Source organism: Pistacia vera, unplaced genomic scaffold (assembly GCF_008641045.1).
Source record: "Pistacia vera cultivar Batoury unplaced genomic scaffold, PisVer_v2 Contig747, whole genome shotgun sequence".
Taxonomy (NCBI): domain Eukaryota; kingdom Viridiplantae; phylum Streptophyta; class Magnoliopsida; order Sapindales; family Anacardiaceae; genus Pistacia; species Pistacia vera.
Genome location: NW_022196609.1, coordinates 137025 through 154054, shown reverse-complemented (window position 1 = coordinate 154054; position 17030 = coordinate 137025). Strand labels below are relative to the sequence as shown.

Genomic DNA, 17030 nt, shown 5'->3' with positions numbered 1-17030 from the left:
AATGGAATAGAAATGCAAATGCAAAACTAATAGCTGCAAGTTTCATCTATATTTGCTTATAGAAAAAGTAAATGACATTTTTATAGGTAGAAACATATATACATAAAGTAACAAACAAGCTTATTCCTTCAGCTTGCTTGCGACATTATTTGTAACAACCCTTTTTGAAAAATTCAATTATGCCACAATATTCCAATGTGCTTTGGCTAAAAACTTATATATACTTTGAAGAATATAGAATTTGTTTGTATCACATGACGTTAAGTAATAAATGGTAAACAATTTGAACCTAGCTAGTATTTGAGTCCAATGGTGACCATGCTTCAATCAGTATTTACATCAGGACTCTTGACTGGAGTTGACATTGATAGATTCAAATGCCTTTGGTTATACTCGTTTGATGCATCTAGTTCTATTTATACTAACAATGGTCGTTAATGTTCTAGCTTTGATCGTCATAGGTCGCTTTTATCTGAGGAAGTGCTGAGTTGGCGAAGTTCTGATCGCGCAACTGAACTTCTATGTTTCTTTGAACCATTTGATTTCGTCTCTATGCGTACTGTCCTGGCTGACAAGCAGTGGCGTACACGAACTGGGTGCCGTACTGTTTCAGTTGAGCAACAGCCTTCGACTAACACCACCAATAAAACTTCCTTATCTCTGGTGTCTTCACACCACCAGTTCTGGGGAATACCGTCAACAAACTCTTCTAAGGTATGGAACTCTTCATGATGTACTGATACCTCTGCATAATTTTCAGGTTTGATTACGCCCGCTGCTGGTGCCACCTGAAATGAATACAACAAGCAGATAAACCACATTACATTCACGGCGATCTCACAAGTTATAGCTGGAGGTACTAAAAGGTGAACAAATGGCAATGACAAGCAATTTAGGAACGAGAAACAGTACCTCAAGCCAACGGGGGAAGCCATAGGAGCCTCTTAAACGATGATCAGCTGTATCGTTGCCATCTTCCTTGAGAGTGGACTGACTTTCACAAATGATTCTATATATGGCTTTGTCCTTTGTAGTATTGTTGATTCTAAGAACGCATGTATCCTGGTTTTGAAGGACTATGTTGTTAGTGCTCACTGTAGTTTCCGGAACATAACGTAATTCATCAAGCTTAGACTTGATGAACTTTTCGTTAGATCTTAAAATATCGCCAAATACTTGTCTTCTTTCTGATCTATCAACATGGGCAATTTTAACGTGGAATTTACATTGTACAGGTTTGTGATCACTCTCAGTCACATCCATGCAAGCATCATACCTGTTAAACATGGAGACGATATTTTAGAACACACCACAATCTGGCTACAGGAACAAACCTATCATGAAACATACAGCATAATTGATGAGACCACAGGGCAATCTAAACTGCATTCAGCTGTTGCACCCGCTCGAGTGTCACGATATATAATTCTGTCACACCAAGCCGGAATTCGCTTTTTCTCCCCGGAATCATATCCTGGAAAGATGTAGATGAGGAGAAGTATCAAATTTAGAGCTAGATTCTGCCCAGTACCATCATTTGCAACTGATATTTCTAATTTATACCTGCTAAACCGGCACGATGTCTTTCAAACTTGTAAGTAGGAGGGAATCTTATGATTGCTTCGCGCATTCCTTGGAAAACTTTGCCTTCTTTCATCTCAGCCCTGAGCTGATCCTTTTCTCTCAGCCAATCGAAGCATCTTTGCGAAACAAAGTCTCTTGCTTCATCGTAAGATATACCGAAAAGTCGATAATTAAAATCACCAAAAAATATAATCATATCTGCTTCAGCCAAATCAGGTCTCCCTTCTTCATTAGGGGCATTTGGAGTCTGTGGAAAGCACCAATACCAGTATGTCAAAGTCACAAAATAAAAAAGAGAAAAGGTGAAAGACTGTATTGATATCAGAAAGATGAATGAAAATAAGGACATACATTTGAACCCTTAATCATGTGAACTGCAGTTGTGACACCAGCTGCAACATAGAGGATGAATGGCAAGGCAGAGGAATAAAGCAGGGAAAGTAAATATGTGCAGAAGGCAAGAGAGCAATAGAAAAACAGGCATGACACCATACCAGCAGCAGCATTAAGCAGATTTGTCGATCGGCTGAACACCATATTTCTATAAATGTGATCAAAATCAGCATTGCGCCGGTTAACTGCTTCCAAGTGTGCAGCCAGGTGACAGTTCACGAAGCAAATAGTCCTGTCATACACTCTGATTCTCAAACCTACACCTCCCTGGGTGGGCAGATGCAGCCATGTTATATTATAAAAAGCGTAGCAAGTTAAGAAATCAATGTTAAACCAAATACAATCGGTTCTATAAATTTATTATTTGTATTGTGAGATCAAGCAATGAAGTGAAGACCAGTATTTGAATCACAAAAGAAGAGTCAACAAAATGATTATGATTGCAATCCATCAAAGATAAGGTGACAGGCCGGGTCATTTTGTTTTGCAACTACATTTCACAGCCATAGTCCTGGATCATACGAAGGAAGATTTTGGCAGAAGTGTCTATGTTAAGAAAAATACGCAATATGTGAATCCTGAAGAAAATAAGCTTACACATTTAAACAGGTGATTCTTTACAAGAATAGAAGCACTCATTTCTGATTCTCGAATGGGATTGATTAAGTTAAGGTAGCAATACAAACCTTGTTACCAATTGCTCGACCAAAGCCACAAGGAACTGCCGCTGCATCAACGTCCCCAACATGTGTTCTGAGGTTTTTTCTTACCCTAATAATAAGAGACGAACTTAATAAAACAGTAGCAACAGCAAGACATTAACAGAACTGAGTTGAGATGCCTTACCGAAGTAGACATAATGCTACATGTGAAAAATAGGATAATGTTAAAATTTCTAGCATAAATTTTCCTGAAAATTACATACCAAAGAGAAATGAGCAAGCCGGCAAGCTGCCTAGAACCCATACGTTCAAAAGTTGTTCCTTCATCTAAGGCCTTTCCTATTGTGTCCTGCCACCACTGCCCAATAGCACTCCCTTCAAGTCCTACCTACATTTGGAAATTATTGATATAAGAAAGAAGTAAACATACAAATTTTACAAACAACATGATGAAAATTAAAGCGTGTCAACTGGCCAGGATGTTTCCCAGAGTTTTTTTTTTTGTTGAAATTAAAAATGATCATTGGCAACGTTTAAGTTAACAGGATCTTACAGTTTCCTTGGCTGCAGACATTGCAAGGAACCCTGCCCCCATTTCTACTTCTTGCAAACCAACAGCAATAATGCCAACATCTGAGGAAACAGAACCCAGCCATGTCATAAGTGACTCATGAGAGGCTCTTCCTTGCCCAACATTCCATGTTCCGATTAATATTCTGACATCATCTCTTCTTGCGTATACTGCTTCTTTTACTGCAAGTTCTGATCTTATTAAATTGTCAACAGATCCCGGGGATGTGATACTCCAACCACGTATACCACCATGACTAGCCAAGCTAAAAATGTAATCATCCCCAACAGCAAATTTTAACAGAGGACTACTAGAAGCAACCCATGATGCTATCAGATTTCCCTCAACATCCAGTATTTGCATTACACCACTAACATATCCCACATATGTTCTTGTCCCAAAAGTGCAAAAGCATTGGACAGGACAAGGATGATGAGTAACATCGAGCATCCGATTTCCATTTCCGTCCCACTGCACAAGTAGGCCAGTTGTACACGCAGTCCAGATCATTCCATCTGCAGTTTGAACTATCGCTTCTGTTCTCTTGGATGTATCTTCTACGAATGCCCCTGCACTCCTGGTTGCAACTCGGCGAACAGCATCTGCAGCTCCCATTATTGCATTACGTGATCGTTGCAAGAAGCTACTGCCTTGAGATTTCTCCTTCTTCGATGATGAAACAAATTTAACCTTCATCTCATCTTCTACAGGTTGATCCTGAACCGATTGTGTTTCAACTCGATTCTCAATCTGACCTTCAATATTAAAAACTTTCAGAAGCTCCTTTGAACGGGCATCCCTGCAGCATTTTTGTATATGCATAAGAACCCTTTTCAGGAAGGCACTCTCAAAGAATATCTTTCCCTTGAATTGACCATTAATTAATTTTTATGGAGAAATAAGACACAGTTAGAAAAAAACATACCATATTGAAAAGGAAAGAGGCTGAGCACACCATACTCTAGCTCTAACATGGTCAGATAACAAGCACTTGACATCTGCAGAAGATATATTACATGTACCGTTTACAGTAACTTGGGCCCTGAGGTCAATGAATGACCTCTCCACTAATAGAGCAGCCATGTGCCTTTCCTCCGGCTTAAGAGAAAGAGATTTTTCAATGGATTCCCATGGCCAGATCTTAATAACACCACCTTCTCCACCTGACCACAAATCACCTGGACCAAATACCACATAAATTTCATGGAACAATTAACTGGTAGTAATTAGCTAGGCCTAAGAGCAACAAATAATCATATGCTTGAAATTAAATTCATAGAAATGATCTAACACTACACATAAATTGGACTTGTCCTGGCTAATTATAACCAGAACTTACCTACTTAAAAGTGACATATATTGGAAGAGAAACTAATAGCAAAATGTTCCCAACAAGCAGCTATATATTACCATTATATCAAAGTTAAAAAATAAAATTAGAGGGAAATAGATGTTAACATAAGGATATTCACAGCCATGATCAATCAATGAAAACACACGACAACAATCAGTTTAAGCCTTTCTTTTTCCCATAAATAATAAAAGACTCTTGGGAAGTGGAACAGATGTACAATTTCATTCATATACTTATTCAATAAAAGCCTGCAAAATATATCTTCACTCTAAGAACTATCAATCATGATAGTGATTAATTAAACAGAAGAGAAACCAAATACAAATATAATGTGATTTTCTTGAACAGCTAGCTAGTATACAAGTAACGTGATATACTCATCTCACCTAACACTCGAATATTAGATATTATTTCACTACTTAATGCTCAAGGAGTCACATTCAATTTGCATTCTAATTTCATTTCTACTTATTCTATATAGAGCATTCCATCACAAAATAAGGTTTCTTCGAGCAGAGCTTATAGAGAAGAGTTATTAGCCTAGCTTATAGTGAGCTCACCCACAACATTATTCACTGACTGAAGTTCTTAATTTCCACAATCCAAACCAACCTCTAGTTAATGAATTCCTAAAAAACACATTTTAATCTTAATGTTAACATTAATTAAGTTGCGTGTAAGCTGGTTCGGACACTCCAATTATCAAAAAAAAAATTCTTATAGTTCCAAATTCAACTATTATACATCAAAATTAACCCAAAAAAAAATAAAAAATAAAAAATTACCATGAGAGCTGAAAATCATAGAAAGAACAGGACCACGATGAGCCTGCCAAGACAATCCTTCCTTGAAAGGACTATAATCATCCACGGGCTGGTCCATCTTCCATGACTTAATCTTCCCATCTTTATGTCCCGTCCAAACCAACCTGTTCCCACTATCCACCATCAAGCAAGTCGTCGGCGAAGTGCTCACCGACTCATGAAACGGCGCCGCATCCTCATCTCCTCTCCTCACTCTTATCCCCACCCCATGTCCACGCTCATACGTATCGTCCAAGTTCCAAAACCTCACCCCACTTTCTTGCCCCGCCCATAGCTGCCGTCCCGTGCATGCTATGTTCCTCAAAAACTTCCCCACCTGGCACAAATTTTCCAAGTTAGAACATTAACAAAATATAAAATTTTACAATCATTCAAAGAATTCTGAAAGTTTTGTAACAAGAATTTGGCAGCAGAATATTATTTTACTGAGAATTTTAATAACCTAATAAGTTGGCTTCTTTCGTTTTTATTTTTTTAGTTATTATTTCTGGTCATCGGGTTTAGTTTTTGAAACTTTAATGATTTAGTTTCCTGATTACACGAGAACTTTACTTTTATCCTAACCTAAGTCTACTTCTTTTTTTTTACTAAAGATTACAAATCATTTTTCTCACCTGAGTCTCCCTCAAAGGATGAGGCCTAAGCTCCAGACATGGCGGGCGACCGGGATGAACCGCGGCACGTTTAGGTACTTTAAAAATTCCGCTGCCACCGCCGGCGCCAATGAATTCAGTCAAAGGCTGAAAGGGTCGGTTTTGGTCATTAGCATTTCCTTCGGCACTCAAGTTAACATAATCTTCTTTGACATTATTGGAGGAGGTGGTTGTAATGGGGCAAAACTCGTCGTCAGACGAGTCGTAGAAGTGGTCAGCAATGGTGGTGGTGGAGGGATTGGGGAGTGATTCGAGGCTGTGTTTACGTATAGCAACGCGGGTTATGGGGGTGGAGGAGGCGCGGAGCTGTTGGCTGTAGGAGTGGATTTTGCGGGGAGGGGGAACGGAGCTTAAGGCGGCTAATGCTTTTTTGTCCTCGTCTTCCATAGGAGAAGAGGGCGAGATGAGAGAGAGAGATTGAAGGGTGAAGATGGAGTTGAAAAGTTTTGAGAAAGAAAGAAAAGAGAATGAGGGGTTAGAGAAAAGATCAGAATAGAAAAAGAATGAGTCAAAAGGAGGAGGAGGAGATCCGAGAGGTGAGGAGAATCGGTGATTTTGAGAAGAAGAAGGGCGGGAATTATGCTGAGGACGAGAATGTTTCTCTTCTTTTATTACGCGGGAATTCAACGATTTTGTCCAGCACAATCTGTATTGGTTATCTGTTAGCAAAATTTGAAAATGGGGTAACATGTCACTTTGGTTAAAAAGTTGGGTTAAAAGTTACTCTTAAATTATGCTGGGTCTATTGTTTTAGATAAATTCAGGGGGTGAAATTATATAATTTCATCTGTTTTAAGTCGAGGAAAAAACTTTGTAGCACCTAGTTTATAGATCTACTAACATTCAAGATAAATTAATTTTTTCACTAGCAAAATCGTCTACTGAAGTTACTAAATTCCGTTACTAAGTATAGTATTTTTGTGTAAACTCCAACATTCTCCTAAATTAAAAAACTTCAAAATGTCAAATACATCCTGATTTCACATTTTCACTTCTTCTAAATAGAGTAATTGATCCAGCAATTTGCTTGGTTTAAAAATGTAGGATTTATAATATTTATGATAGATTGTTGTCAGAGTTTAGGTTAAGATTATGTTAGGTATAGATTTGGGCAATTTTTGTTTCTTTGTTATTGTTGAAGTTTTTTTGATGGCTTATTGCTTGATTATTGTGATTGAATGTTTGTGAAGAAGTGATTTTATTATTTTGTTGGAAGAAACAAATAAATGGGAGTGATGGGAAGTCACAAAAAATCGCGAAATGGATTGCAAATTTCGCCCGATAGACTTTATTGAGCACAATTTGGCTAATCGAGAGAAGATTTGAAATGGTGGTGAAACCCCCTATTGATGCAAAAATCCGCATTAGGCTCTCGATTGGCCTAATAACAAAAGGTTGCGCACCAAGGCCCAAGTTTGGTTGGCCCAATAACAACAGGCTCTACGTTAAGACCCAACTCTAGTTGGCCCAATAGTAGATGCCTTCATGCCACGACCTAACTTTGGTAGGGCTCATGCCAAAAGCCCAACTGCGGTTGGCCTAAAAGCTTAAGGCTTAGTGTCACAACCCAACTCCGGTTGGGTCCATCTTAAAATCCATCATGTAAGAGGACTATCCAACAAAATGGCTTATTCTATAAGAAGGATCGCTCTATGGGCCAGCCCATTCTACGAGTTGGTCCATACCATGAATCAACCTGCTTCATGAGTTGGGCTACTTTATGAGTTGGGATCACTCTACAATCAAGGTCCCCCTATGAATTAGGCCAACCTACATTTTGGGCCATTCCACGAGTTGGTCATTTCTACAAGAAAAGTTACCTTAGCTTCAACCCATCAGTCTACACTCATCCTAGAATAGTACTCTAAATCCCATACATATCTTAGTTCATCCAAGACTCTTAGTCTTACATGAACTAGTACCCTACTCCTACATGGATTAGCATTATGAGTTTCCTGTTTACTCAAACTCCTATTGTGAGAACACCTAGTTCTACAAGGACTCAAGCTTTCTTGGCGCACTATATAAATAGAGGTCAACTCTCATTATAGAGAAAATCACAGCCCCTCTCTCTCGCTTACTAAGATTTTGCTCCCAAGAACCACCGTAGAGTCGAGTTTTGACCACTCTACGTCGATAATTGTTATAAAGCTGAGTTCCGGCCATTCTACGCTGATAAGTCGCACCCTAGCTCCGCTCCTGGTAAACCTGGCTTCACTTATGGTAAACTCTTTCTCGCTCTCAACCTTACTAAATATCTCACAATCGTGTTGACTTGAGCGTCGGAGTGGCTACGACTGATACCACACCGATATCCCTAAGTGTATTGCGTTCACTTTTCTTTGTCTTTGCAGGTCTATGAGATTGTCAGTGGCATCAGCCTCACAGGATCATTCTTACGACATTTCGAGTAGGTTTTATCCAGTGGCGAATCCGACTTTTTACAAGATTCATTGTAGAAAAAGCCCTTTCAATGGTCGCAGTCACAACTGGTAAAACAAATGAAAGTTTCACAAGCTTATACACCAACGGATACAAAATGTTTTTCTTAAACCGAACTAAATTCCTAGCCAAATCACCAATTCATTGTAACTCAACAAATTCATCACAAGAATGCATGTCAATAACATAAGTCTCAGCCTGGTTCTCAAGTATCATCAACTCAAGTGAAGAAAAATCAGGTGGATAAAACTGGGCAAAACGGATCAACTTATGTTTATCAAAAGCAGTTAATGAATTACTTGAATCTAAACGTCATACAAAGAAGCGACTCAGTACTAGCCTTAGCGAAATGAGTGTTAAGTTTTTGAAGTTGCATATCTACATTGTATAAAACAATTCAACTCAATAGTGATGCAAATTTTTCATGTGCTCAACTCTCTGTCGTGGCAGCCCTCGCATTGCAAACATATCATCCATATTCAAAATGGCAATATCATGCTTTTGGCAAAATGAAGAAACTTCACTCAACAAAGATTCCCATCTTTCATCTCTCAACAATTATAACTGTTGTTTGGAAACTTTGACTACGGCCATAGGATTTACAATGTCTTCATCTTTTTTCTACAATGCTTGTGACAATTCATTAGTAATTGCCAATATACTTTTTATCATATGCAAGCTAACTGCAAAATCAGAGGAATAGATTAAATCTAATAGATTACATGCTTCACCCCTTGGTTCAGGATTTAAATCATCTTCTTCAATAACCTTAAGCACATCACCCATAGAGGAGAACAAAAGGATTAAGTTGATCAATGCATAATAATACGAGCCCCAACAGGTATTGCCAACTTGTTTTAGACTTGTCTCTTGATTCAAACCTCGTCCCTTGCTAACTTCACCAATTTCTAGTGCTTCAACAAGTTTGCTAACTTGGCTCTCCCAAACCATGTCTTGACGCTTGCATGAATCTCCAACAACATTTATCAAATTAGTAACCAAGCTGAAAAACGAAGCAATAAAAATGTGATTTTTTTCAATGGCTACTAGTGTCAATTGAAGTTGGTGAGCAAAACAATGAACATAATAAGCATATTCATTCTCCCTCAAAATTAAACTTTTCAGACTATTAAATTCTCTTTACATATTACTTGCCCCGTCATAACCTTGTCCACGTAATCTTGACAAACTCAATCCATGCTTAGAAAATAATGACTTAAGAGCCATCTTAAGTGATACTGTAGTTGTGTCACTAACATGTACAATGCCAAGAAACCACTCAATCACATGACCCTTTTTATCTACATAACGTATGGCAATAGCCATTTGTTCTTTAATTGACACATCATGAGACTCATCAATCAAAACTGAAAAGATGTCATCTCCAAGATCATTAATGATAGCCTTTGTGGTTTCATTTGTTGTAGCATTCATAATATCTTTTTGAATCACTGGTGCTATCAATTTAAGATTCCTAGGTGCATTCTTCAAAACAACACTAAATGTTCATTGTGCTGAGCTAGAAAATGAAGAAGTCCGAGAAAGTTACCTTGGTTCTTTGAGTCTTCAATTTCATCATAACCAAGAAATGCCAACCCTTGACGCGAAAGAAATCTAATGCAAACAATAGATGTAGTCAAACGAGTTCGATATTTAGTCCTAACTTGATATGATTGCTTAGAGAGAGCCACTTCGATATGTTGCTTTTGATTCATTAAATTCACACAACTCTGTTATGCTTGGTTATGGGCACTATTTGGTTGGCCAACATGAATTTCAAAGCGTTCAAGTTCCTTCTAATTACGAAATCCCCCATCGACGAAAGCGTCACTACCAACTTAGCTTATAATGGCAGGTCTAAAAAGATAACAATACAAGTAGAATGCAAGATCTTTGGTCACACTACACTCAAGCCAATTGCCATGCACACCAAACCAAGCAAGATTAAATTGACAATATCTTTTTCCAAATTTTGTTAGTGGAAATGCATGATTTCGAGGTTGGCAACAACTCTTTTGTAAGTAAAATCTTCGAATTGCATCCCTATAATTAGGATGATAATGATTGATTTAGGCCATAAAGCTATATCAGACTGAAGATCTTTTAAGATGGCTTCTAGTTCTACATGACTTTCCTTTGATGGATCATTTTCTTTATCATTGACTTTATTTTCTCGGACTGATGAGGATGATTGGTCTATTACTGATTTTGTTTTGAGAAATTTATCCATATTGCATACCTAATAAGAAGTTTTAAACAAATAAAACAATAAGAAATTATACAAGAATAATAACCCATCGTGATTTACATACATAGTAATGGAAAGACAATAAGAATATTGAAAATGGAAGCCTCAAGCACTCTTTTCTTTGACACCTAACACCAAAGGATAACAAAAAATCAACAAACTAACACTTAAATAGTTAAATTAAAGAAAAGATGAAGAAATTCACTAATTAAACCCCCTGCATGTGTTACTCGAAATCAAATGGGAGTTACCTGTTTCAAAATTTCTCCTCCACTTTTGCTTCACTTTCGCTCTCACTCCTCCTCTATCACTCTACCTCTCGGCCAAACCCATTCTTCCCTCTCTTCTCTTTTTCCTTTTCCTTTGCTTTTTCTTCCTTTCTTCTTTATGGGTTTTTCTCTCTTCGTCTTCATTTTGGGCGAACATCCTAATTTATATATAAAACAACTTCTTGGAATTATAAACTGCCCCAAAATTCTCTTATTTTCACCATGACCCTGCCACATCAGCTTTCTATTGTAAAAATGCCCAGATTTCTCCCCTCAGATACATACAAACCCAACTGCTCTTATTCCTTTCATTTCACTCTCAATAGAACTTTTAAAAACTAATAGATCCCTTTGCATAAAAATGAAAATCACAAAGAATATGTAATAAATATATTAGGATTAAAAACGGGGTTTTACAAAAACAAAATCCAAACTTACCATGGGGGTCGAGCTATTCTGTTCTCAAAATCTCAAAGTTTTATAGGGGAAAATTTTAAATAAATATAAATATAAATATAAAATCTGAAATTCTTAAAAAATTGAGTGGGGGCCATGGTCCCCACTTGTCATTCATTAAATTCGTCCATAGTTTTATTATCTATAATTTGGCGCCCACCATGGGGCCTTGACAATCATCTGGTTAGCAACAACCTACTTTGCACATACTACTTGAGCCATAACTAGAAACATTGAAGCCCCTTTAAACCGTCTCCATAACTTTAGTCAACATTTCTCTCATAGTCACAGTCTACTCTGCCTCCGTAGTTCTAGTTAGGGGTGAGCATGGGTAAAGGGTAAAACCAAAACCAAAACCAGAATCGACCCCATTAGGTTCGGTTCCGATTCAGGAAATTGGAACTGAGAATTCTAGGGTCTGGTTTCGATTCCTATAGTGTTGGAATTAGAACCAAAACTGAAATCGAGGTTCAAATACCCAGGTAGGAACAAGATTAAATTGTAATTTTTGTAAACTATTGGGGGTGTATTTGTCATTTTTAAAAAAAAGTAGAGAGGTAATTGAAATTCACTTGAGTACTCGAGACTAGAACGAAACCTATGTTTCAAGTTCCGGTTCTAGATTTCTAGGAACCAGAACCGAAAGCGACCAGTTCCAATTCCGGTTCCGATTCTGATTCCAAATCTGAGGAACTGGCTGGTTCGTGTTCCTTAAAAAAATGCAAGGTACCTATAACCGATCACCTCTAGTTCTAGACTTCTAGTCAATTCTGCTCTTTCAACTCTAATCGATTTAGCCTTTGTAGCTCCAATCAACTCTGTCTCTATAGTTCTAGTCGACTTTGCTCTTTCACCTTTAATCGACTCAGCCTTCACAGTTCCAATTGACTATGCTCTCTAGAAATAATGACTTAAGAGCCATCTTACGTGACACTTGTAGTTGTATCATAGACAATGTACAATGCCAAGAAACTGCTCAAGCACATGCTTTTTATCTACATAATTATGACAATATCAATTTGTTTCTTTAATTAGTCATAATCCCGAAGACTCATCATAAACTGAAAATTTGTGAAGAAGTGATTTTATTGTTTTGTTCGCAGAAACAAATAAATGGGAGTGATGGGAAGTCGCGAAACGGATTCCAAATTTCGCCCAATAGACTTTATTGAGCACAATTTGGCTAATCGAGAGAAGATTTGAAATGGTGGTGAAACCCCTTATTGATGCAAAAATCCGTATTAGGCTCCTGACTGGCCTAATAGCAAAAGGCTGTGCACCAAGGCCCAAGTTCGGTTGGCCCAATAACAAAAGGCTCTACGCTAAGACCCAACTCTAGTTGGCCCAATAGTAGATGCCTTCATGCCATGACCTAACTTTGGTAGGGCTCATGCCAAAAGCCCAACTTCGGTTGGCCTGAAAGCTTAAGGCTTAGTGTCACAACCCAACTTCGTTTGGGTCCATCTTAAAATCCATCATGTGAGAGGACCATCCGACAAAATGGCCTATTCTGTAAGAAGGATCGCTCTATGGGCCAGCCCATTCTATGAGTTGGTCCATACCATGAGTCAACTTGCTTCATGAGTTGGGCTACTTTATGAGTTGGGATCACTCTACAATCAAGGTCCCCCTACGAATTAGGCCAACCTACATTTTGGGCCATTCCACGAGTTGGTCCTTTCTACAAGATAAGTTACCTTAGGCTTCAGCCCATTAGTCTACACTCATCCCAGAATAGTACTCTAAGTCCTATACATATCTTAGTTCATCCAAGACTCTTGGTCTTACATGAACTAGTACTCCTACTCCTATTTGGATTAGCATTATGAGTTTCCTGTTTACTCAAACTCCTATTGTGAGAACACCTAGTTCTACAAGGACTCAAGCTTTCTTAGCTCACTATATAAATAGAGGTCAACTATCTCATTATAGAGAAAATCACAACCCCTCTCTCTTGTTTACTAAGATTTTGTTCCCAAGAACCATCGTAGAGTCGATTTTTGACCACTCTACGTCGATAATTGTTATAGAGCTGAGTTCCGGCCATTCTACGCTGATAAGTCGCACCCTAGCTCCACTCTCGGTAAACCTAGCTTCACTCATGGTAAACTCTTTCTCGCTCTCAACCTTACTAAATATCCCACAATCGTGCTGACTTGAGCGTCGGAGTGGCTATGACTGATACCACACCGGTATCCCCAAGTGTATTGCATTCACTCTTCTTTGTCTTTGCAGGTCTATGAGATTGTCAGTGGCCTCAACCTCACAAGATCATTCTTATGACATTTCGAGTAGGTTTTATCCAGTGGCGAATCCGATTTTTCACAAGATTCATTGCAGAAAAAACCCTTTCAATGGTCGCAGTCACAACTGATAAAATCAATGCAAGTTTCACAAGCTTATACACAAACGGATACAAAACATCTTTCTTAAACTGAACTAAATTCCTAGCCAAATCACCAATTCCTTGTAACTCAACAAATTCATCACAAGAATGCATGTCAATAACATAAGTCTCAGCCTGGTTCTCAAGTATCATCAACTCAAGTGAAGAAAAATCAAGTGGATAAAACTGGGCAAAACGGATCAACTTATGCTTGTCAAAAGCAGAGAATGAATTACTTGGATCTAAACATGTCATACAAAGAAACGGCTCAATACTAGCCTTAGCGAAACGAGTGTTAAGTTTTTGAAGTTGCATATCTATCATTGTATAAAACAATTCAACTCGATAGTGATGCAATTTTTTCATGTGCTCAACTCTCTGTCGTGGCTGCCCACGAATTGCAAACATATCATCCATATTCAAAATGGCAATATCATGCTTTTGGCAAAATGAAGAAATTTCACTCAACAAAGATTCCCATCCTTCATCTCTCAACAATTATAATTGTTGTTTGGAAACTTTGACTAGGGCCATAGTATTTACAATGTCTTCATCTTTTCTCTACAATGCTTGTGACAATTCATTGGTAATTGCCAATATACTTTTCATCATATGCAAGCTAACTGCAAATAAGAGGAATAGATTAAATCTAATAGATTACATGCTTCACCCCTTGGTTTAGGATTTAAACCATCTTCTTCAATAACCTTAAGCACATCACCCACAGAGGAGAACAAAAGGATTAAGTTGATTAGTGCATAATAATACGAGCCCCAACATGTATCGCCAGCTTTTTTTAGACTTGTCTCTTGATTCAAACCTCGTCCCTTGCTAACTTTACCAATTTCTAGTGCTTCAACAAGTTTACTAACTTGGCTCTCCCAAAGCATGTCTTGGCGCTTGCATGAATCTCCAACAACATTTATCAAATTAGTAACCAAGCTGAAAAATGAAGCAATAAAAATGTGATTTTTTTCAACGGCTACTAGTGTCAATTGAAGTTGGTGAGCAAAACAGTGAACATAATAAGCATATTCATTCTCCCTCAAAATTAAACTTTTCAGACTATTAAATTCTCTTTGCATATTACTTGCCCTATCATAACCTTGTCCACGTAATCTTGACAAACTCAATCCATGCCTAGAAAATAATGACTTAAGAGCCATCTTAAGTGACACTGTAGTTGTATCACTAACATGTACAATGCCAAGAAACTGCTCAAGCACATGACCCTTTTTATCTACATAACATATGACAATAGTCATTTGTTCTTTAATTGACACATCACGAGACTCATCAATCAAAACTGAAAAGATGTCATCTCCAAGATCATTAATGATAGCCTTTGTGGTTTCATTTGCTGTAGCATTCATAATATCTTTTTGAATCACTGGTGCTATCAATTTAAGATTCCCAGGTGCATTATTCAAAACAACACTCTTAGAATGTTCATTGTGCTGAGCTAGCAAATGAAGAAGTTCGAGAAAGTTACCTTGGTTCTTTGAGTCTTCAGTTTCATCATAACCACGAAATGCAAACCCTTGACGCGAAAGAAATCTAATGCAAACAATGGATGTAGTCAAACGAGTTCGATATTAAGTCCTAACTTGATCTGATTGCTTAAAGAGAGCCACTTCAATATGTTGCTTTTAATTCATTAAATTCACACAATTCTGTCATGCTTGGTTATGGGCACTATTTGGCTGGCCAACATGAATTTCAAAGCATTCAAGTTTCTTCCAATTATGAAATCCCCAATCGACGAAAGCGTCACTACCGACTTAGCTTATAATGGCAGGTCTAAAAAGATAACAATACAAGCAGAACGCAACATCTTTGGTCACACTACACTCAAGCCAATTGCCATACATACCAAACCAAGCAAGATTAAATTGACGATATCCTTTTTCAAATTTTGTTAGTGGAAATGCATGATTTCGAGGTTAGCAGCAACTCTTTTGTAAGTAAAATCTTCGAATTGCATCCCTATAATTAGGATGATAAAGATTGATTTTAGGTCATAAAGCTAGATCAGACGGAAGATCTTTCAAGATGGCTTCTAGTTCTATATGACTTTCCTTTAATGGATCATTTTCTTTATCATTGGTTTTATTTTCTTGGACTGGTGAGGATGATTGGTCTTATTACTGATTTTCTTTTGAGAAATTTATCCATATTGCATAATAAGAAGTTTTAAACAAATAAAACAATAAGAAATTATACAAGAATAATAACCCATAGTGATTTACATACATAATACTAGAAAGATATAAGAATATTGAAAATGGAAGCCTCAAGCACTTTTTTCTTCGACACCTAACACCAAAAGGACAACAAAAAATCACAAACCAACACTTAAATAGTTAAATTAAAGAAAAGATGAAGAAATTCACTAATTAAACCCCCTGCATGTGTTACTCGAAATCAAATATGAGTTACCTGTTTCAAAATTTCTCCTCCACTTTTGCTTCACTTTCACTCTCACTCCTCCTCTATCACTCAACCTCTCGGACAAAGCCATTCTTCCCTCTCTTCTCTTTTTCCTTTTCCTTTGCTTCTTCTTCCTTTCTTCTTCCTTTCTTCTTTATGAGTTTTTCTCTCTTCGTCTTCATTTTGGGCGAACAGCCTAATTTATATATAAAACAACTTCTTGGAATTATAAACTGCCCCAAATTTCTCTTATTTTCACCATGACCCTGCCACATCAGCTTTCTATTATAAAATGCCCAGATTTCTCCCCTCGGATACATGCAAACCCAACAGCTCTTATTCCTTTCATTTTCACTCTCAATAAAACTTTTAAAAACTAATAGATCCTCATACATAAAAATGAAAATCACAAAGAATATGTAATAAATATATTAGGATTAAAAACAGGGTTTTACAAAAACAAAATCCAAACTTACCATGGAGGCCGAGTCGTTCTGTTCTTAAAATCTTTAAGTTTTATAGGGGCAAAATTTAAATAAATATAAAATCTGAAATTCTTAAAAAATTGAGTGGGGGCTGTGGTCCCCACTCGTCATTCATTAAATTCGTCCATAGTTTTATCATCTATACTTTGGCGCCCACCATGGGGCCTTGACAATCATCTGGTTAGCAACAACCTACTTTGCACATACTACTCGAGTCATAATTGGAAAAACTGAAGCCCCCTTAAACCGTCTCCATAGCTTTAGTTGACTTTT

General features: G+C 37.5%; 2 protein-coding genes across 2 annotated transcripts; both read right to left on the bottom strand.

Annotated features, from left to right (window-relative positions):
• Positions 1-455: 455 nt before the first annotated feature.
• Positions 456-6428, bottom strand: LOC116115593 (type I inositol polyphosphate 5-phosphatase 12-like). Its single transcript, XM_031401727.1, has 12 exons — positions 6003-6428; positions 5350-5704; positions 4136-4388; positions 3193-4009; positions 2903-3027; positions 2664-2748; positions 2079-2244; positions 1936-1976; positions 1564-1831; positions 1351-1474; positions 913-1276; positions 456-788 (listed from the first exon to the last, which is right to left on the bottom strand). Exons 1-12 carry the CDS (start codon positions 6426-6428, stop codon positions 456-458), a joined length of 3357 nt encoding a protein of 1118 aa, XP_031257587.1.
• Positions 6429-14403: 7975 nt separating this feature from the next.
• Positions 14404-16363, bottom strand: LOC116115592 (zinc finger MYM-type protein 1-like). The gene is made up of 3 exons (XM_031401726.1): positions 16282-16363; positions 14663-15382; positions 14404-14465 (listed from the first exon to the last, which is right to left on the bottom strand). Exons 1-3 carry the CDS (start codon positions 16361-16363, stop codon positions 14404-14406), a joined length of 864 nt encoding a protein of 287 aa, XP_031257586.1.
• Positions 16364-17030: the final 667 nt, after the last annotated feature.